Source organism: Musca autumnalis, unplaced genomic scaffold, assembly GCF_047663935.1.
Source record: "Musca autumnalis isolate F117 unplaced genomic scaffold, ASM4766393v1 scaffold_1, whole genome shotgun sequence".
NCBI lineage: Eukaryota > Metazoa > Arthropoda > Insecta > Diptera > Muscidae > Musca > Musca autumnalis.
In genome coordinates this window covers 244,285,170-244,308,158 of record NW_027411644.1, presented here as the reverse complement: position 1 = coordinate 244,308,158, position 22,989 = coordinate 244,285,170, and the positions used below count along the sequence as shown (strand labels likewise).

The window sequence follows — 22,989 nt, the reverse complement described above, 5'->3', positions numbered from 1 at the left end:
ATAATATAATAACATTAATACTATTAAATTATAAATATTTTCATTATTATTTTTTTGGTATTAATATTAGATAAAAATTAATAAAATTAAAATATTATTTTTTTGAATTAAAGAAATAATTAATATAAATTAGTGTATATAAAATATTTTTTATATTAATTTTTATAATAATAGTTCTCAATTAATATTGTTATAATATTATTTTGAATATTAAAAATATAAATAATAATATTTTAATAAAAAAATAGTAATAATATAATAATATTATATATTGCAAATATTAACCATAATACTATAATAACAAAATAATAATAAAATAATATTAAAACAATTATAATATTATATATGTTAATAATAATATTATTAAAATTAATTACTAATTAATTAATAATAAATAAATGTAAATATTTTATTTATTCTTCAACTATAATATAAAATAAAGTAATTATTTTATTTATGTATTAATATTTATAATTTTTATTAATTAATATTATTTTTTATATTAACAGCATTATTATAGAAAAAAATGAAATAATATTATTATCATTATTTTGTATAATAATTGAATTAAAAACAATATTATTTAATAATATTTGTAAATATTGATATTCAAATATCATATCAATTAATTTAATTATTTGAATATTTATATTGAAAATAACAACGATAATATTAATAATTATTAATAATTTAATGTAAATATTGATATTCAAATATCATATCAATTAATTTAATTATTAGAATATTTATATTGAAACTAATAACTTAATATTATTAACAAAGATAATATTAATATTTATTAATAATTTATGTAATATTCATATTGAAGCAAATAATCTGACCATATGTGTGGGCTATTGTAATTGTTGTAAAGTCAACGAATAAAGAAAGAAAAACAACAACTATTTTGTTCGAAAAAAATCATATTAAATTACAACAAATTCAACGATTTGCAGCTGTTAATTTAGCAAATATAGCCAATATGCTGATATTTTTTCACAACAACACTTTGCAAACAATTATATTGGGTGTTTTGCTTGTTATTCATGCACTTAAAAAGCAATTGATTGATCCTATTTACAAGAAACCAAAAAACTACAACAATCACCTTTAAAGTGTTGTAAATTTTTGCAGGTCATATTATTTATTGTATTCGCTTTTGCTAACTTAAATGTTTGACCTTCCTTCCCCCCAAACAAAATTGTTATATTTAAAACAAAAAACACATTGTTGTTTTTTGTTAATCAAGGATCGAATTACCTTTTTTTATTTGTTTCGTAACTTAAATATATGTAAAAGTTATATCAAATTAAAACCCCTTAAATAGCTGCACCCTACAATTCAATTGTCCTCTTTTTTTCCAACAGTTCAAAGTCATCACAACTTCTTTCGATTTGTTGTTGCTTTTTTGTTAATAATGATCATTTTCATTGTTGGGCCATCTGATAACCAAGCAGCAGTGCACAAGTTATTGTCTTGGCGGTTTATGAAACCCTCTCTCTGTGGTGGGTAGATAAGGATCTGGCAAGTGCTAAAGTGATGTACACTCCACTTCAGTCATTGACTGACATCACAGGCACACACGCAGGCGCTCTTATGTGAGGAAAAAAAAAAAACAAAACAAAAACACACAAAAGAAGCCATCAAGATAACAGCGGATCCTCCCGCGTTTGACTCGTGCTCAATGTAATAAAAATATATTAAGGCTTCTTTTTCTACCCCAAAGGACATTTTTTTTTCATTTCGTTTATTTCGTTTGTTTTGTTTGACTTAAATTGGCGCTTTAGTTGATGTGTGCTTAACCCTCTGATATATTTATCATTTTGAAATATCTACGGAATAAATGACTTTTAAGGGAGGTTTTTAGTTTAAACCCAAACAAAAACGAATATTAATGATTAATTTAATCGCATGAACCAAGTCGTTGAGTAATCGTTTAATTATTTGAATAAAACTTTCCTCTTCTCTCTTGGTCAAGGGAAAGTAGTTGTCAAAATAAAAAGCAGACGCCCTTTCTTCTTTTAAAAAATGATTAATGTTTGAATTTATTTTGGGTTTGGTAAGAAATTATTTTCATATGAATGTTTATCATACATACCATTTTTCTGCTTAATTACGAATTATTATAATATATAAATGAAATTATTAACTGATTACATCGAAAGTGAGGGTAGAGAATATTTTGAATATATTTTGACAGTCACCAGACAATTGGTTCGAGTTTTTCAGTGAAAGAATTGGCATATGCAAGTCGGCTTTTGATTAACCTAAAAGACTTTTTTGTGTTGAAAAATTTCAAAATCGAAGCAGACTTTTGGTTATAAAAAAAATGAAATATCGTTACTTACCATTTAATATACATATATAAAATATAAAACACAGCACTGTACCAATATTTTTTTGATCCTGCCTAGTGGTATATGAGTAGGACACTTATACGCAACATAATTCACTTCAATATTCTTTTTTAATTGCAACTCCTTTACATAAAAATATTTCTTTTAGACACGTTATTGAAGAATGAAACTACATTCAGAACACCAAAAAAATATATTCAATGAAAAATTTTAATTTTTTAATTTGTATATATTTTTCTAATATTTAAGGAATTTTTTCTATAGCATTTATTGAAAATAAAAAATTATTTCCATCCACTTAATTTACTATTTTTGCTGGAAATTTGCTTCTTCAAAAACAAGTTATTTTGGTGAATATTTGTTAACATCCCAGCAAAATGTTCGATGCCAAAGATGCCATTCAATCATGGGTGCAAGTGATCTGGCATGTCATCTTTTTAGCATCTTCATCGATGAATTTTATATGAGCGTGGACCCCAAAAGATGCTATTCATTTTTGGATCCAAAGCATGTCATTTACACCAATGCTTTGACATGCCATTTTCACCAATGCTGAGGCATATCATTTCCACCAATGCTTTGGCATGTCATTTTCACCAACCCTTTGCAATGACATTATCATTACGACGAGAGTTTTAAAAACGTTGGTTGTGATTTCGAGTCTCCGACAACTTCAAGCCCATTGCAAATATTTAATCTTATAAATTTAGAAAAATGTGTATAAATAAAAACACAAAATTCATCTCTATTGGATCGATGGAATGGGTTCAAATGCTGATGAAAAGATCGGATCTTTCACGATTTCCTTTGCATGGGTTCAAATGCTGATAAAAAGATCGGATCTTTCACGACTTCCTTTGCATCGATTCAAATGCTAATGAAAAGATCGGATCTTTCACGACTTCGTTTGAACCAATGTAAAAGATGTCATGAAATCACGTCATCGCATGGAACCCCTTCCTTCAAATTTTGCTGGGATATAATATTTCTTAAAACATTAAAATTTTATTAAATAATATAAAATAGAAATAAATTAAAAATAATTTTTTACGAAACAATTTTTAACAATAGTTAATTTGTTCATTTTCAGCAGAACAAATTATTGTAAAAAAAAAATAAAAAATTGAAGTTAAAAATTCTTTTTTTCGCAGAATACATTTTTTGTTTTTTTTATGGAATATATTTTGTCTGTGTTTCCTTATTAAAAATATATATTTTTTTTCAATTAATCATCAAAAAAAAAAAAATAGCAAAAATTAATCGATTAATTTTAAACAAAATATTTTCTTGTTTAATCAACCGAACTTTGAAGAACAAAAAATATGCAAATTGCACAAATGAAAATATATATTTTTAAATTTGTAATTAAAATGTAAAATATTCCTTAAATATTAAAAGAATAAAAATTAACTTTTTATACAATTCTTTTTTCATAGAAAATATTTAAAAATTTTAATCGATTAACTTTCATCAAAACAAATCCCATTAAATTTCTAAATTTCATGAAAAGCATAACAAGTTTTTTAAATAATACAAAAATATAAATTAAAGAAAAAAATTAGATAAACTGAAAACAAGCTTATCTAAACGAAAATACGTAAATTGCATAAGAGAAAATATTTCTTTTATTAAAAATATAAAATGTTAATTAAATATTAAAAATATAAAATAAAAGATTAATTTGTTCATAAAAGTCATTAAAAATGCGAAAGAATGAATTTTGTGAAGAAATTCATTTTTATTTTATAATTTTTAATATTTAGTGAATATTTTATATTTAAAATATATATTTTCGTTTCGTTTACATACTTTAAGCTTTCGAAAATCTGCTAAAAAATGTTTTTTTAATTAGTCGATAAATTTTTGTTAAAAATTTTTGAAAATAAATTGAAAAAATTTTTATATGAAAATAAAATAAAAAATAATTAAAATTTTTATTTATTTTGTTTTAATTTTATTTTATATTAAAATAAATAAATAAAAAATATTTTATTACTTTCTGTTAAATTTAATTTTTGTTATCTATTTTTTTATTTTACGAAAACTAATTGATCAAGAAAAAAATAAAAATTAATTTTTTTTTTAGAAAATATTTAAAAAATTAACGATTAAAATCATCAAAATAAATCCCATTAAATTTTGAATTTTTATGAAAAGCATAACAATTTTTTTTAATGATACAACAATTTAAAAAAAATATTTTTTTATATAATACATTTTGTCGGGGTTCCTAATTTTTTTTAAAAAACAAAAAATTTTTTTAGATAAGCTTGTTTGCAAAAACGAAGATATGTAAATTGAACAAGAGAAAATATTTTTTATTAAAAATATTAAAAAATATAAAATAAAAATTATTTTTTCCATAAAGTCATTAAAAAATAAGAAAAAACGATTTTTATGACTTTTTTTTTTTTTTTTGTAAAATACATTTTGTCGGAGTTCCTAAATTTTAAAAAAAAACTAAAAACTTTTTAGATTAGCTTGTTTTCAAAAACAAAGATATGTAAATTGCACAAGAGCAAATATTTTTTTATTAAAAATATTCGTTAAATATTAAAAAATATAAAATAAAAATTATTTTATCCATAAAGTTATTAAAAAATACGAAAAAACGATGTTTATGATTTTTATTTTTTTATAAAATACATTTTGTCGTTAAAAAAAATAACAATTTTTTTAGATAAGCTTGTTTTCAAAAACTGAGATATGTAAATTGCACAAGAGAAAATATTTTTTATTAAAAATATTCGTTAGATATTAAAAAATATAAAATAAAAATTATTTTTTCCATAAAGTCATTAAAAAATACGGAAAAACGATTTTTATGAAGAAATTATTTTTTTTTCATATTTTTTAATATTTAATGAACATTTTATATTTTTAAATACATTACAAAATATATATTTTCGATTGTGCAGGTTACATACCATTTTGTTTTTGAAGACCCGCTAAAAATGTTTTTTTTAATTACACGATAAATTTTTTAAAATTACAAAAAAAAATTGAAAATAAGTTGAAAAATTTTTGTTTTATCAAGTCTATGCTATGAATGAAAAGAAAAGAATTTTAATTAAAATTTTTATTTATTTTTTAAGTTGTTTTTATATTATCTTATAGCATTTGTATGTTAAAAAAAATAAAAAAAAATATTTCGATTGGCAAAAAAATGTTTGGAGTAATTTTGAAAATTAATTAAAAAAACACTAACAAATATGAAGAAGTTTTGTTCTATCTTTGAAATTTAAGTGAAAACATTACACACTATTTTTTTTTCTATAAAGATAAAATTGATTTTTAATTTAAATTTTTTTAATCTTTAACGATTTTTTTGTACTTTAGTAAATATTAAAAAATAAAAAAAATCTTTCATATGGTATATAAAATTCGGCTTAATGTGAAAATCTGTTTTGTTGAAATTAAGAAATTATTATTATATTGTCGGAAAATATTTGTTTTTCATTAATAGGAAAATAACGACATAATTTATTCTAGAAAAATATGCCAAAAATGTATTCCATTAAAAATTAAAATTTTTATTTTTTTATCTTTTTTAATTTTTTAATTTTTGATAAAAATTAAAAGAATTATTTTCGCGTGTGCGATTTACATATTTTTTTTTTTCTTAAAATCTGCATATATCAATTAATTTAGTTTTCTTTAGAAATTAATTAAAAATATAGTTGGTTTTTTATAAACTCGAAGAAAACAGAAAAAATATATTTTATAAAAAAAATAATTTTCCAATTTATTTAGTAATTTTTCTCTTTGTACTACCAACATTCAAAATTATGCTTCTTTATCTGAAAATCCCAGATGTAATCCTACCACTCAATAGCTAAATTTTTAAACCCAACCATTTCTCAAATATTCGTGCTATTAGTAACCCTCGACTTTAATTTGTAATCCTGATTTCCCCTAAATACATTTAATCGCTTTATAAATATAATTATTTTAACATGCATTATGTGAAATAAATCCTCTCAAAATATTTGTAATTTTTGTAACCCAAAAATGAACACCACTATTATCCTTAAACAGCATACACTATATGTATGTGTACATAGAACCTAAACTGGAGTACCCTAACCTAACCTTTACAAGGCATTACAAATGTGGTGTGTACATAAAAAAATCCCCTCAAAAGACTTGCGATAGTTGTACGCAGATATTTTGAAGTGGTGGCTGTTATTGTGTTCTGATGGCTGTTACACTTCAAACAATGGCAACAATGGCATAAAATCAACAACTTGGAAATTTGCTATGTTGTGTGCACTAATCTTTGCAGATTTTTTGCTGTTTTTGTTGCAGTTGTTGTTAATGTTACTTTATGGCACGCACGCATAACTCAACACAAATGCTCAACATGAGACTGCGTAAGCAATCAACCACATCACATAACTGGAATGAAATTGAAAAATTCTGCTCTCTTTACCTTTATGGTGGCCTGCGGCCTGCCTATGTTTGCTGGTAGCGGCGGTCGGCAGTGGCCTAAGAAAGAAATCCCTGCTTAAACTAGAAAGCAAATGAATTGAAATGCCTGCGAATTATAAATCTTGTAAAAATGTAAAACGCATTGCGGCGTAACAACATTTTTACCGCGCACAAAAGTATTGACAAATTGTTGGGTTATTAACCCAAACCCTTTGGGCGAATTATGCCAATACTAACTACAGGCTATTATAAGGAATCATATGGTTGAGTGGATCCACTCTCTGTGTGATTTGAATATCTTTTGAAATAGATGGTACTTACAAGAAATAACAACAGTAAGTTGTTTGATATTTAGATATTTTGCTACTTTGTGGTTTCCTCAAGTGTGGATGGACTTGAGGCAAATTTGATGGTTGACTGACTGATAGTCAATGAGCCCCCATTGTGATTTATGCGTAAAGAACACTTTATAAAATTCTTTGTGGCTATTGATTTTCTGTGTTTTTTGTGTGATATTTAAAATGAGATGGTAATTAAAATTGTGAAAAATATTTTGTTTAGAACAGAAACTATTACAGTAAGAGCCAGTATATTGGAAATGAGGCATATGGTGAGAGATGTGGTGGGTCTTTTACTTTTAGCGGGACATTGGCAAGGAAAACAAACTGTTGATTTGTTTCCAATTGCTCCAAACATTCGTCCTTATTGTCATTAAATATCATAAGTTGTGTTTGTATGTAGTTCTCTTATCTTTTGAATAGGGGTTGGGTGGATATTGTTAATATTTGCCTATCAGCATATATTTTATTTGCAACATAAGGGTAAGAGCAGGCATACACACATATGAATGTATATACATATGTGATAGGTAGTTCACAAAAATTATTCCCTTATTTATGGTTAATATATTATTGTAATCCCCATAAATAATCCCTGGCTAATCTTTTTACAAAATTTAAATTTAATCTTTTTTCCGCAATTTGATTAACTGTCATAATCCATTTAATGAACACAAATAAAATAACATTCAAATAAAATTGTGTAACTTCATAATTCCCGAAATAAGCCTCCACACAATTACTGGAATTTTTCAAACCCAATCCTATGGCATTTGGAAGAATCAAAATAAATTACCTTAATTTTTGGTCATCACAATAACAAAATTCTATGTTTGACAAAATGTTTCTGCCTGGAAACAAATGGTCCCTTTTAATATTAAGGACTTTGAATAACAAATGACAAATAAACAAAAAAAAATTGAAATTCTAAAATCTAGCTAAATGAAAAGAACCCCTGTTTCTTGTAAAAGACAAGATACAACACAAAAACAACAACATGCAAATGCCCCAACAAACGCTTGTCATCATCAAGCCATTGGATACCTTTGTTGTAACATCTCTCCTTCGTGCTGCCCCACCAACAAGCGAAAGGAAATAAAATTACAGCAACCACATTTCCGCCGCAAAATGACACTTTGAATGGTTGGCCAATTTGGGAGTGGGTAATAGGTGATTTAGTTTAGCCAAAGGTATGGATGGACGGCGTCTTCGTTAGGGTTTATGCTTTATTTTATGTTGTGCTCTTTCTTTTCGCTTTGTTTTTAGCCTTAGGCATAATGTTAACGTATTTATTACATTTTAAAAAAGAAAACAAATAAATAAATGAAGACAATTAGTTGAACGAGTGGGTGGTTGGATGGTTAGATGTCTGTAGGGTGACAAGGGTCTGAAAGGCTGCTATTTAAGTTTTTTCATAAAAAAGTGCTAATTAAAAACAATTTGTTAAAATTATGTTAATTTTGTCTGTGGTCCATGATAAATTATGTGGATGATTTATGAGTTATTTAAGGATATATTTCAAAATTGGTGATATGTATCAGGCGGAATTTAAACGTAAATTATTATGGGAAAAGTCAGCCATCTTAGCAGATACCCAGTAAACTAGCTCGCGTCGTGTAAACGCCACAGTAACTTACATTACCATTTTTTTCTTAAAAAAAAAAAAACAGACTAACCTACCTTAGTCCATATTTACATTAGGCAATTTTCCTATCGACAATTGTCAGTTTGTCGGTGAGAGTGGGCACCTCTCTCTCCTTCAAACTGAAAATTGCCGAAAGGAAAATTTCCTAAGTCCATACATATATTAGGCAATTTTCCTTGCGGCAATTGTCAGTTTGATGGAGAAAAAGGTGAGGCATATAGTAACCCTTTTCCTCAACACCCTCTCTCACCAACAAACTGACAATTGCCGCAAGGAAAATTGCCTAATATAAATATGGACTAATATAAATAATAATTTCCAAAAAAAATAATTTTTCTTTCTCCACAAATTTTCAAACATGAAGTCTTCAGACATATGAAAAAATATTTGTTCTAAGAACTTTCGATTTCACAAATATATTGAAATTGATGATGGCAAAAAATCGAGTTTTTGGCCAGGAAAATCGAGTTCTGAATCGCTCACTATGAGAAAGTTACACTCAGCCCTTGCTATTAAAAAAAAAATACTTGAGATGGTGAATGTAATTGTAGCTTGGTAAGATCCCACACCGCCAAGTTAAATAAAATGCGTCTTCCCTAATTTATTATACCTCTTACAAAACCCCTTACTAACGCATTATTTTAACAAGGGCATGGCGCGTGATATGTGTGTTTTTTTTACCACTAAAATAAGTAGTGACGACTTTTAGCAACTACTTATTTTAGTGGCCAAAAATAACCACTTATTTCGAGCGACATGTCCTTGTTAAAGTAATGGGTTAGTAAGGGGTTTTGTAGAGCGTATTTTTGCTGGGACGTTGTAGATGTTTTGAGATCTTTCCGGATCGCTAAAAAATAGAAAATAAAGTTGAAACACAGCCAAATGATTTCAGTGCGTTTTTAACGAAAAAATTATATTAGTTTGGTAATTCGCATATACATTTTCTAAATTACTTTTTGTCACATATGCAGCGTTTAATGATTCAAGATATCGCTGATAGACTCAACATAAACGTACATATGTTTAACACACCGGAAGGGGAAGGTTCGATGTAGCCCATGTAAATTTCGAAAAATAAGTAAGAAAGCGTCAATCAGTTGTGCTGAGAGAGATATACCCTCAGCTGTTGACCAAAAAAAAGAATAAGTAACAAGTAGGAAAAGTGTTAAGTTCGGGCCGAACTTTTTATACCCTCCACCACTAACTGTATTGAAGTGAATTCCAAAAATTCCGAAAATTGGGAGATATCGTCCTATAGGGGCTTTATGAGGCCGTTGACAAATTTCAGGTGGAAAGTTGTATGCCCTTAACGAAGATTAACTACCAAATTTCAGTCATTTTGGTGGGATATTGAGGTCAAAACCTTCAAAATACCGAAAATCAGGAGGTACCGTTCTATGGGGGTTATATGAACACGCGGACCTATACCGATAAATTTCAGTTGGAAAGTTGTATACCCTTAACGAAGACTTACTACCAAATTTCAGTCACTTCGGTGGGATATTGAGGTCACAAGCTTCAATATACCGAAAATCAGGAGGTACTGTTCTATGGGGGCTATACTAAGGCGTGGACATGTACCGACAAGTTTTTAGGAGAAAGTTTTATACCCCCAACGAAGACTAAATACCAAATATCACCCATTTCTGGGGAATATTGAGGCCACAACCTTCAAAACACCGAAAATCTGGAGGTAAGATCTATGGGGGCTATATAAAGGCGTGGACCTATACCAACAAATTTCATATGGAGAATTTAATACCCCAAATGAAGACCAAATACCAAATTTCAGCCATTTCGGTGGATTAATGCGGCCGCAACCTTCAAAATACCGAAAATCTGGAGGATCCGTCCTATGGGGGCTATATGAGGGCTTGGACCTATACCTACAATTTTCTGGGGGAAAGTTTTGTACCCCCAACGAAGACTAAATACCAAATTTTTGCCATTTCGTTGTGATAATGAGGCTAAAACATTCAAAATACCGAAAATCGGGAGGTATCGTCCTATGGGGACTATATCAAAACGTGGACCTATGTAAACATTTTATGGAAGAAATATTTCTTAGCCTCTGGAAACACAAAATACAAAGTTACAACCGATTCTGTGGTCAAATGGGACTAATACATTCACAATATCGTAAAGTGACGCGTACTATATACGGGGTGTTATATGGGGGCTATACCAAAACGTGGACCTATATAAACAAACTTTGGTAGAAATATTTTTTAGCCTCTGAAAAGACTTAATACCAAATTACAACCGATTCGGTGGTCAAATGGGACAAATATTTTAAACATTTCTCAAAAAGACGACGCGTCACGTGTCACCTTGTATGGGGGCTATACGAAAACGTGGACCTACATAGCCCACTTTCAATACCAAAAGTCCTACGTGCAATAATAGATTTTACCAAAATTTCATCCACCTACTTCAATCCGTTCGGACTTTAAAGTGATTTCCACAGACGGACAGACAGACAGACGGACGGACATATCGATGTAGAATTGCACGCTCGACCTATCTTTAAAATTGTTGGTGGAAAAGTTGTATAACTGCAGGGAACCTCAAAATGAAATTAAGGGTACTTCCGTCAAACAAAGTATCTAAAACCCTCAAAATACCGAAAATCGGGAGGTACCGTAATAAGGTGCCTATACCAAACCATGGACCTGTGTTGACTATTTTTACTGAGGAAGTTTCGTGACCACTAAGAACCTCAAATGTCAAATTACAGCCAGTGCGGTTAAAAATTTTAGCTAAATCGGGAGGTACCGTTATATGGGGCTATACCAAAACATGGACCTATATTCACGATTTTTGGTGGAAAAGTTTCGTGACCACAGAGAACCTCAAATGTCAAATTACAGCTAGTTCGTTTGAAAATTGTAGCTAAAATCCTCAAAATATCGAAAATCTGGAGTTACCGTTGTGAGCTATACCAAAACATTGGCCTATGTTCACGTACCGTTATATGGGGCCTATACCAAAACATGGACCTATGTCCATATTTATTTAGAATATAAGTTTATTGATCACTAGGAACCTTAAATATCAAATTATTACTAATTCGTCTTGAAAATTTGACTAAAAACATCGTCCACATCTTGTGGATGCTAGAGTGATTACATCAGGCGGGCATGCATAGATCGACTCAGAATTTTACCCAGATCCAGAATATGTATACTAGACTGGTTTTAACTCAAAAGGAAAAAAACGATGTCAGATTTTTTAGGCTGGGGTTACCACTGTTTAGTTTTGTTAAATTTTGAGATAGCCAAAGTTTGAGCACAATCGGAATATGTTAACACGTGCCACTGGGGTCTCAAAGTATGAGGCCAAAGGTGAATTTTCACGAAATTGCGCTAAAGGCCACATTTATTGTCCAATCGATGAGAAATTTTCACCAGTTCATTTCTGTGGCTATACAAGTAATCCTACAAAAAATTTTGAAAATCGGGTCGTATTTTAATATTAGCTATATAAAGGGCCCATGGAAACTTTGAGGCCCCTGTGGCACGTGTTAACATATTCCGATTGTGCTCAAACTTTGGCTACCTCAAAATCTAACAAAACTAAACACTTTAAGGGGTGCCACATAAAAAAATCAGACATCGATTTTTTAAAACCACTCTAATATATACTTTATAGGGTCGCAAATGATTATTTCAATGCGTTACAAACGGAAATACAAAATATACCCTCCATACTATGGTGGAGGTGGTTGGAAATCTATTCTTTGTTCGGTTTGTGGACAAACTTTTTGTATCGTAATGTTCTCCTTTGGACAGGTGCAAAAGTGGGCTACGCGAACAAAACTTTCTTCAAAGTTTTTTAAAGCAGCCACCCTTCCGCCGGGGATTTATGACTTTCTTCAATGGACAGGTGCAAAAGTACTCTCCATAAGCTTTAAAACGACACCCATATTGCCTATGTAAAATGTCAAGACCCATATCTCGGGAAGTATGGGCTTCCCCTGGGAAATCGATATGTCGTTGTGATCATGATGCCTAAAACTACATATGGTAAAAATGTCAGCCCAATCCGAGAGGTGCCCCTAAACGAGACTTAAGCCCCCCATTTGCTTTTTTGACCATTTCTATTATTCAAATGATTCTGCTACAAATCATTTTCCTTAGCAAAATTCTTATTAGAAAAAATAAAGGATAAATTTCTTGAAGTTTGGCCGAACCTGTAGAAGCGAAGCGTGTTGTGCCCTATTTTAACTTGGTCTTATGCTAATTATTAAGAGGGGCATTACACCTACATATATTAAATTATGACCTTATGGCTGTTGTGATTTACGACAGATCGCCCTTCCTCTATTCGGGCTGCTATGCAACTTCTAAGTAGTTTATTTATAATAGCTGAGAAGACACTACATAACAGCAGTAATTCGAATTTAAAATGTTCTAAATTCCGTTTAACTGTTCCAAATTACATATGTAGTATATTCATATGTGAGAATGGTGTAAATAGGCAACTATTTAAATAAATAAGATGCTTATTTAAAAATATATTTGTGATTAAAACTTTTATCCTCTTTTGTCAACTTTGGTACTTTACTACAGCTTTATATATGTATGTAGATACGTATGTAAATACTTATCTGTATGTACACAAATTGGACAGATGCATTGGAATTTTGGAGAACACCATAAGCATTTTGCTGATGTGTTACAAAACTAAGAACTTTTGTTTACCAAGCAGCAAAAGAAAGAACTCTCGTTTACCAACCACCAACAAAAACAATTCCAAGATTAAACATAAGCGTTTTATGTATCATAATATTGGTATACAATTTTAAGGTTTTACAAATTCTCTTTTGGCTGTCATACTTAAAAATATTCATTCATTATTATTTTCCATTGGCAAGCCGATTTTTCTGCTAATTGATTCTTAACCAAAAAAGCTTAACAATAATTTAAGTGAAGACAGACAGACAGACGGACAGAAATAGATATGTTTTCACAACAATATTTTCTTAAGTTGCATGGATGGACAGACAAATGGAAAACAAAAACAAGTAAGAAAGCAAATAAAAAGAAACCTTACAAGAAAACCAACAAAACTAAAATTTTACAGAACTAAAAAAAAATAACAGCCATCATAGCAAATTGCAAAATATTCCCCATGCATTGCCTTGTCAATTCAATTCAATTGATTGATGATTTGTTTATTAAATAAAGAAATTATTGATTTCTATATCAATTATATATGTCTACAGATCCACATAAACACAATCGAATTAAACACATTGGCACATGTGTAAACAGCAACAACAACCATAAACAGACCATGACCATGGTAATTGCCCCCCACAAAACAGGTCAGATTGAAGGTGTTAATGTCAGAGCAGAGAATGACCAAAAGCAAAACTTAATATAAATGTTTAAATTTGCCAGAGCAGAGAGGGTGTTTAAAATGGAGGAGGAGGAGGAAAAAGATGTAATGAAATAACTAACAAGAAATCACAGTCACTTGAGCACTTAGGTCAGTTTACAAATACCTTAACGGCCCTCATCGCACAGCAAACAACAAAATGACCAAAGGTTTAGTTTTTCGTTTTTTTGTTTTGTGGGCAAGGAAAAGAAAAAAAAAAGGTTAATGAACACAAGTCTAGAATTCTAAGTTGTTTGTAGTCTGTCCAACCCTAGGTGGACACAAAATTGTTGAAAAAGAAAAATACCAAGAAAAAAGATATGTAAAGCATGTAAAAAGCTATGATTGTTGTTATTTGGCGCTTTGCAATTTGAAACGCTTAAAATTGTTTGTTGTTGATGTCGACACCGAAACAAAGAATCACCCTGCCGGCTTTTTGCATTACCTTGTTGTGGCACCCTAGACTACTTACTAGTTTAGTTTTAATGGTAGAAATTTTGAATATTTGCGAACAAAATATTTGCGAAAAAAAGCCCTTGCTACGAATCGAAGTGACTCCAAACTGTGTAGTGTGGGAAATGACTTTTAAAAACTAAAAAAATATTTTCCTTTGGGGTACAATGAAGGCCATGAGAAATTAAATTTAAGGGTTAAGAAAAATGTCTGCATTTTATGTAATTGTTTTATTGGAAATGGTTTAAAATTTCACTCCTCATAGAACTTTTGTGGTTGTGGTTGTTTCGTAAAATACTTTGGGTTAGCAGAAATTTTGTTAATCTGCTATGCAGACCACAATTTTCTGTCTAAAGTTTAAAGTGTCTAAAGTTCAAAGTAAGGTCATTTTATGTTACAGAATATTGAAGAACATGGGGCACATTGGAGTTCCCCACATGCAAATAATTTTTTTTGACTAATCATGCCTAGAAGTCTCAAGAAAAATAAAAATAATCAGACTTTTTAGTTTTACTCGTAGAACATACCTTATGCTCCTCCCATCTACTATAGAAAGCTGTTAAAGAATTTTTTCGGCTATTACATTTTGTCTGGGAACACATAAGGACCGATACCATCAACTTGAACTGGTAGTCGTCTACGGTGAAACTCACTTTAGAAGATTTTTTCTCGGTATTTTTAATGTATTCCAAGGTTTGACCCATGATGTCAATGTCGATAGGCAGAAGCGAGTATAATGTGGGTGTTTGTGCCTATTGCCATTTTGTGATTTTTAGTTTTATATTTCGTATAACCTTCTCTAGAAGTATATTAAAAATATCGCACGGCAGACTCTCTCTCTCTATTTGTCTTATTGCACGACGCACAGTGGTTCAGAAATCGATTTTCCTGGCTAAAACCCCAATTTTTCGTCGTCACCTAGTTAATTTCTTTAGGGCATTCGATAGTGAACATATTGAAACTAAGAAAACCAAAAAAAATAAGTCAAAATATTGGAAAGTGTGGGGGTGGCGTGCTACTAAAGACGACATATTTTCCCCAATTTTGACAAATACGTCATTTTTGAAAATTTCTGGAGAATGAAGCAGCTATTTGTCGAAACTATAACAGATATTATGTTCATTCTTCTTTTGTAAGTTTTTTTAGTTTTCAATAAATCATTGTACCGTTTACACGAAGTGAGCTATTTTAATTTTTCTCAGGTACAGAATTTTAGTGAAATATCAACATCTCAGCCCATATACACTTTTGTATCTGTAAATTTATTGAAATTACATGGGTAAAAAATTTGTGTATTTTCCCATACCGTTTCCCAATTATGTCCCAATTTACATTAGGCCATTTTACTTGCGGCGATTGTCAGTTTGTGAGTGAGAGAGGGTGTTGAGAGGCAAAGGGTTACTATATACCTCACCTCTCTCTCTATCAAACTGACAATTGCCGCAAGGAAAATTGCCTAATATAAATATGGACTAATTATCGTTTTTTGTCATTTGTCATTCCGTTTGTAACACATCATCGGAGACCATATAAAGATATATGGTCGATATAACGATGTCCGTCTCTCCGTCTGTTGAAATCATGATACAGCTCGCAATTTTTAAGATAGAGCTTTGTAATTTGGTATAGAAGTTTCTACTACTCCTAGGATGATGGGTATTGAAATGGGCTATATCGGTCTACGTTTTGATATAGCCCCCATAGAACGGTACCACCCGATTTTCGGTATTTTGAATGTTTTAGCCTCATTATCACACCGAAATGGCTAAAATTTGGTACTTAGCCTTCGTTGGAGGTATAAAACGTTCCCTCAGAAATTTGTCAGTATAGGTCCACGCCTTCATACAGCCCCCATAAAACGCTACCTCCCGATTTTCGGTATTTTGCAGGTTGTGGCCACAATAAACCACCGAAATGCCTGACAAAAAAAACTGAAAAGCCAATTGATAATTCCCTTCGCCGGGATGAAATCATGATATTGGTAGCGATCAGTAAATTTTGCAAGCTGTCAGTGCGTTTTGTAAACATTTTTCTCTGCAAAGAGGAAAGTGATGAAGTTAAGCCAATGGGGGAAACTCCAGACTTAAACAATCATATGATTGAATCTTCAACTAAAACAAAACAAACATAAAATAAAATAAAATAAAATAAAATAAAATAAAATAACATAAAATAAAACAAAACAAAACAAAAGAAAACAAAATAAAAAAAGAAATAAAATAAAACAAAATAAAAATATAAAGTCTATTGAAATTGAAAATAAATTCCACCTCAGCTGTTCTAAAAATAGATTTTTTAAGCGTATTTTTCAACTTCTAGTGGCCACAGAATAACTTCACCATTTTCACATGTAATTCGTAGAATTTCAGTTGTAATTTGATTATTTTATTTAAAACAAGCAGACCACGGTCCGCGTTGCTGGCCCGTCGTAATGAGTTTTAATGACAACTTTTTATCGACTTTATGCTTGAAAATTCAAAAATAGGTATTTTCTACCTCATTTCTTCGGTCTATTGTCAAACCGAGAAGGATTTTTTGTCTGTAACCTTTCTTTTCTCTTACGGACTTTGTCGGATTTTTTCGCCAATTTATGCTTTTTAGGATTTATTATCGTCCATGTCCCTGTCTTTATCCTAAAGCGATCTAATTTTAAAGGTTAAAAAGTGGTTAAATCGAATTCTCCCGCTTATTGAGACTTATATGTTTTAGCTTTTCATGGCTGATGGACCGTTGAACCTCACCATTCAAGTAAATTTGTAAATATATAGTTTTTTCTTGATCGGGGGCGCAACCACCGTTGTCTCGAAAACTAATTTGCAACCCGATGCACTCATAAGTTTAGCAAATATAGCGATTATAAAATAATAGGCCCCGAAATTCGTCTACAAATATATAGCATTTTGGACCACGGGACATTCCTGAACATTTTCTGAATATTAGGTTCAGTAGTTTTGGAAAAATAATGTTTTGAAAAGAGTGGGCGTGGTCATCAGTTTTCAAGATATAACATATTAAAAAAGTAGGCCTGGTCTGGTATCTTGGCTCCAAATATGTACCTAGGGTGCACACAACTTCATTGCCTACCAAAATGTATGCCGAAACCGACAAACATTGAGCTTTTGTCGCAAATTTTATGGAAATCCCTTCAGTAGTATTGGAGTTATGACATATTAAACAAAAAACAGGCGTGGTCGTGCCTATAGGCCCTAAAGAAGTATCTAGATTGTAGATTAATCCGTAAAATTTTAATCCGATACATGCATAATTTTTGCAAATATAACGTTCTTTAAAAATATCACATAGGGGAGGTACCCCGCTCCCTCTGGAATTCAATAAAATATGTAACCTGCTTTCGGGGGGCGTAGTAAACTTTTCTTTCCAAAAAACCTAAGTTGGGTTATGACAGCATTTGATTTTTATTCATAAAGGTAAGGCGTTTTTTTCAAATATGCCCCCTTTAAAATTCAAGAAAATATGCCCGTACATTTTCAGGAAAATCGGTTCAGTAGTTTTGTAGATGTAACATATTTTAAAAAGTGGGTGTGGTCAAGTCATTGAAGCCTAAAAAAGTGTGTAAGGTCTTCCGAAATAGATACATCGTAATTATTGTAAATATAACATATTTAAAAAAGTAGGGTATAGGGGAAGTAGCCCGCCCCTTCCTAAATTCAACTGAATTTGTAGCCTATTTTAAGCGGGGGCCATCCTTGTACATTCCCTGGCAATTTCAGGAAAATCGGTTCAGTAGTTTTTGTAGAAATGATAAAAATTGAAAATTGAAAAAAGTGGGCGTACATTTTTTTTGCATAAAAAAATATAAAAATCGGTCCAGCCGTTCTCAACTGATGCCATGACCAACGAACGACATTTGATTTTTATTTTTAAATACTTAAAAGTTTAGACAAATCGCGATTTCCTTGAAAATCCCTTCAGTAGTTTTGTAGATATAACCTAATTAGAAAGTGAGCGTGGTCGGATCTTGAGTCCCAAAATAAGTACGTAAGGTTGGAGACACAATCGCCATTGACTCGTAAATAAATTCCGAAACCGATACATTCGTATTTGTTGCAAATATTGCATTTTTACAAAAATAGGGCATAGGGGAAGTACCCGCCCGATCCGAAAGTCAAAAAATATGTAGCCTATTTTTATCGGGGACCAACCCTGTACATTCGCTGAAAGTTTCAGGAAAATCGATTCAGTAGTTTCGTAGATACAACATATTTAAAAAAGTGGGCGTTGTCCAGTCTTAATGCCCCAAATAAGCACGTAAGGTCGGAGACACAATCGCCATTGACTCGGAAATTAATTTTCAAAGCGATACATTTGTAATTGTTGCAAATATTGCATTTTTACAAAAATAGGGCATAGGGGAGGTACCCCGCCCGATCCGAAATTCAACCAAATGTGGGGCCATCACTCTACGTTCCCTGAAAATTTCAGGAAAATCTGTTGAGTAGTTTCGTAGATATAACATATTTATAAAAGTGGACGGAAAAGTGGGCGTGGCCAATTTTTCTTTGCATAAAAACCTAAACTGGACTATGACTAACATTTCCACAAAAAATTATCCAAATCGCTCCAGCCGTTTTCAACTGATTCAATTACCAACAAACGACAATTGAGTTTTATATATAAAGATAAAAAATATATATTTATTGATATTATGATAAATTTTGTGAGAAGCAACTGGTGTGGTTCCAAAGCTTATTATCAGTTATATATTTGCTTATTGTGACTTCAAAAGTTTGTCAAAAAGCTGATATAGAAAAAAATTTAAAGGACTTTGTTCGTGAGCATTTTTATCGAACCACCTTATATATCTTATAAATATCTTAGGTAAAAAAGTCATAACCTTAATGAACACTCCTCGGATCGTTTTGAATGTTTTACCACAGATACTCCTTCTCATACTGGTCGTAAAGATATATAGTTTGCAGGTAGAAGTCGATACATCCCAAGACATGCGTATGGGTATTTTACGGAAATGTTTTACTTTGTAAACGTGCAAATGTTGGCAACGTGTCTTCGGTACCAGCACGGTTCCAAAACATCTGACGAACTGCCACGAAGAGAATTACATAGCTTTAAAACCCAAACTTATTATTGATTAACTTTAAACTTCATTTTAAGTAGTTTAAAAAGTTTGACCTTTATTTGTCGGTTGCTTTTGTTTACAATCTCAGCTAATACTCTACAAAAATTATACAAAACAAACAATCGATAAAATACCACAAAAACAAAGCACACACACAAAGCAAACTTGCAACAATTTGAAGAAAAGATTTACGCATTCCACATGACTGATTTTGTGTATAAATTTTCCAAAAATAAAATAACTTAAGGATATGTTTTTACAGACATTTAGCCTGTACAACAAAATAAAATCCCCTCTCCCCCCATGATCTCCTCTCAATTATCTTATAAGAAAAAGAAACAAACTTTGACCTCGAATCCAAATTACCTGGTTGTGAGGGGGGAACACAAAGTAAAACGATGCCTATTAAATGGATTCCATTCCCCCAGAACAGTATAAAATAAATGTTGGCAACTAGCCAGGGGCAGGGAAAAGGGCAAAATTTAACATCTACAAAGCTGTAACTCCCTCCTCCCCCCACAAAAAACCTGTTTGTATACACACAACTTAATCATCCATTAAACATCTTAATATTTAACTTTGTTCATTGTTTATGGTAGCATCACATAAATATATATGGGGCAGGGGGGAAGGATGCCAATTTTGTTTGCTGCAGGGGGAGTATGAGTACAAAATAAAAGAGGAAAATCACTTAAGTGCTTTATTAAGTCAAGTAGAAGAAAAAATAACTTTCCCTTCTTTTTTTCCTGCTTCTTCTAAACGGATGTTAGAAAAGAAAATTGGGAATTAAGAAATGGATGTGTGTGTGTGGTAATGGGGGGGATTTCTGACTGCTGTTGTTAGGACTACCAAAACTACTACTGGGTGGAAGGAAAAAAACAACCCTTAAAATCTGCTCTACTACATCAAATAAAACAAGCTTTACAATAAAGGCAAACATAACAAAAGATTTACCTGTTGTGAAAACTTAAGAAGAATGTTTGATTTTCTTCGTTCAACCCTTCACCCATATAGGCAGGCATGTGCTGCAAGAAATACAAGTTATGCAAAGAAAATGAAGATGTTCAGTAATAAATACAATGTATGTATCACGATATATTTGTGTATATAGAAATATTATACATATCACATAAATAGGTATATAGTTATTGTTCTTGAAAGGGGTTGTTTTTGGGGTGGTCTTCAAATATACATACATATATTCCAATTAGTTGTGAACGTGTCTTCATCTGTAAATTTTATTAAAATGTGTGTAAATCTCTTAAATATTTAACAGCTGTTGCAAATCTTTCTTATTATCGCTTATGGCAGCCAGAAAATATAGAATTACCTTTTTGCTATAATAAAAGTTTCCGTGTGCCTTTTTCGGGTAATTTGTAGTATTGGGATTCCTTATATGCCATCCTTTTAATCTATTGCTAACATTAATTCTTTATTGATTTGTTGTTGTTCTTTTAATTTTATTGCAGATTGGGTTTCATATCACAATGGGGTGCATTGGCTGGTCGCTATGCTGCCTTATGTCCACCCGGTTGGCCCTGGGCACCACAACGTATGCCGTTTCACAGTCCCACACATGGTAAGTTTTTGCATTGTACTTGTTATTATATTAGGAAGTGGTTTTTAATAGGAATTAATTTGAAATTAGAGAAAATCATAGATATGTGTGTTAGGATTGGATTTTGGATGTATTTATATTAATTAGTCTGTACAGGTTTTTTATCGAAAATTTTGTGCATGAGTCCGTTTTTGATGAGAAGGAAAAAGACGAAGAAAATATAATAAGTTTGAACTTTGCTGGACAAAAAATGATAATAAAATATTGGCGCATTGATATGGATACTGCTTAACAGCTTATAAGCGGTTTTGAACAAGTCAGCTGTTTACCTTTGGGCCAAATAAGAATATCTGGTGTCTGCTGCATACTTTTAGGCGCCAAAGGTGTACGCCACGATTGCAAGAATAATATAGGTTTTGAATTCATTAAGTTTTGCATGATGTTTAAAATGAAAGTTAGATGTTACTTACCCAGCAAACCAAATGTAGGATATCCGACACGTCTGAACAATTTCGGAAGCAACGTCGCTCCGATTTCTAAACGATTTTTCGGAGCGGAAATAGTTCAGATTTTGTACCGAATTCGGAACGAATGTCGGAAAGAAATTTCCTTTCCGAATTTCCCAAAGATTTTCTTCAGATTTCGTTACGAAATCTGATCGAAATCGATACGATGCCGCTCCGACATTTCGTTCCGAAATTATGTCAACCACTTCATACAACTTTCGTTAAGATATCGTTACGATTTCGGATCAGACATCGGACGTATCTTCCGAATTTTGTTCCGATTTCGTTAAGATGTCGGTACGATTGGTTTGCTGGGTAGTTAGACATTTGTTCCATTGATTTAGGTATAAATCAGGGATCGACATCATATGTTTTGCATACTTTAGGGAGAAGTTAATATGTGAGAACATATGATCTTTCAATTATGTGACTTGTGTGTGAGGAGAGAGAGAGAGCGTGAGGTTCCCTGAGTGCTTTATCACTGCTCTGGCAGACGAAATCAGCAAAGTATGGAAAATAATATAATAGGGCTCTAAGAAAGACGACAAAGTCTTCTAAAATCTTCAGTACAAGAGGAGTATGACGGATTGGCCCGCAACATTGGGAGATTTCGGCAAACATATCTTCGAAAATTTTCCCCAGCAAAAGAACTATGCTGTAGCATTAAACTGTACTGAAGGAATAATTTGATAAAGTACATCTGTATAAAATAGCAAGACGGTATTCTGTCCTATAAGTGGAGGACTGTGCCTAGCCACCACTCTGCTCTTCTTCTTCTTCGATAAACTCAACAAGTTCTTCTTTTAGAAAACTGAAAGGATCTAGGGGGATGGACCTGGATGTAAGGTATCGAAATTAATCTGGCCGTTAATCTCAAAACTTTCAACGGCATAGGTACTCTCACTTCCATGATGCACTATATTGGAGCTTGGTTTAATTTGCGGAGTTTTTCCTTTTCATAGTTATGGTGCCAACCAGAAGTTTTTGCGGTATTGAATGCTTTAGAGCTTTAGAGTGGGAATGACAGATTTTCCAGGTAGAGTGATCATGGTAAATGTGGATAGCTAGGCTGCTCTAAAGGCCCTAGGTCCTTCAGCATAAAATCTCAATTGTTCAAACTTGCAGGACATGTTTTAATGACTTGTGTTATCAAGCCACTGCAATGTTGAGGGAAAATGAGAACCAACAACACGTGGGTTCTGATCTACAAGTAAAGAACAG

At 31.3% G+C, this 22,989-nt stretch overlaps 1 protein-coding gene across 1 annotated transcript in view; it reads left to right on the top strand.

Moving 5' to 3' along the window:
- The window catches only part of Hmx (H6 family homeobox), a 41,622-nt gene that overhangs the window by 11,977 nt on the left and 6,656 nt on the right, over positions 1 to 22,989 (top strand). The window contains exon 2 of the mRNA XM_073964063.1: positions 21,174 to 21,283. Coding sequence (XP_073820164.1) covers positions 21,174 to 21,283 — 110 coding nt within the window. The remainder of the gene's footprint in view (positions 1 to 21,173; positions 21,284 to 22,989) is intronic.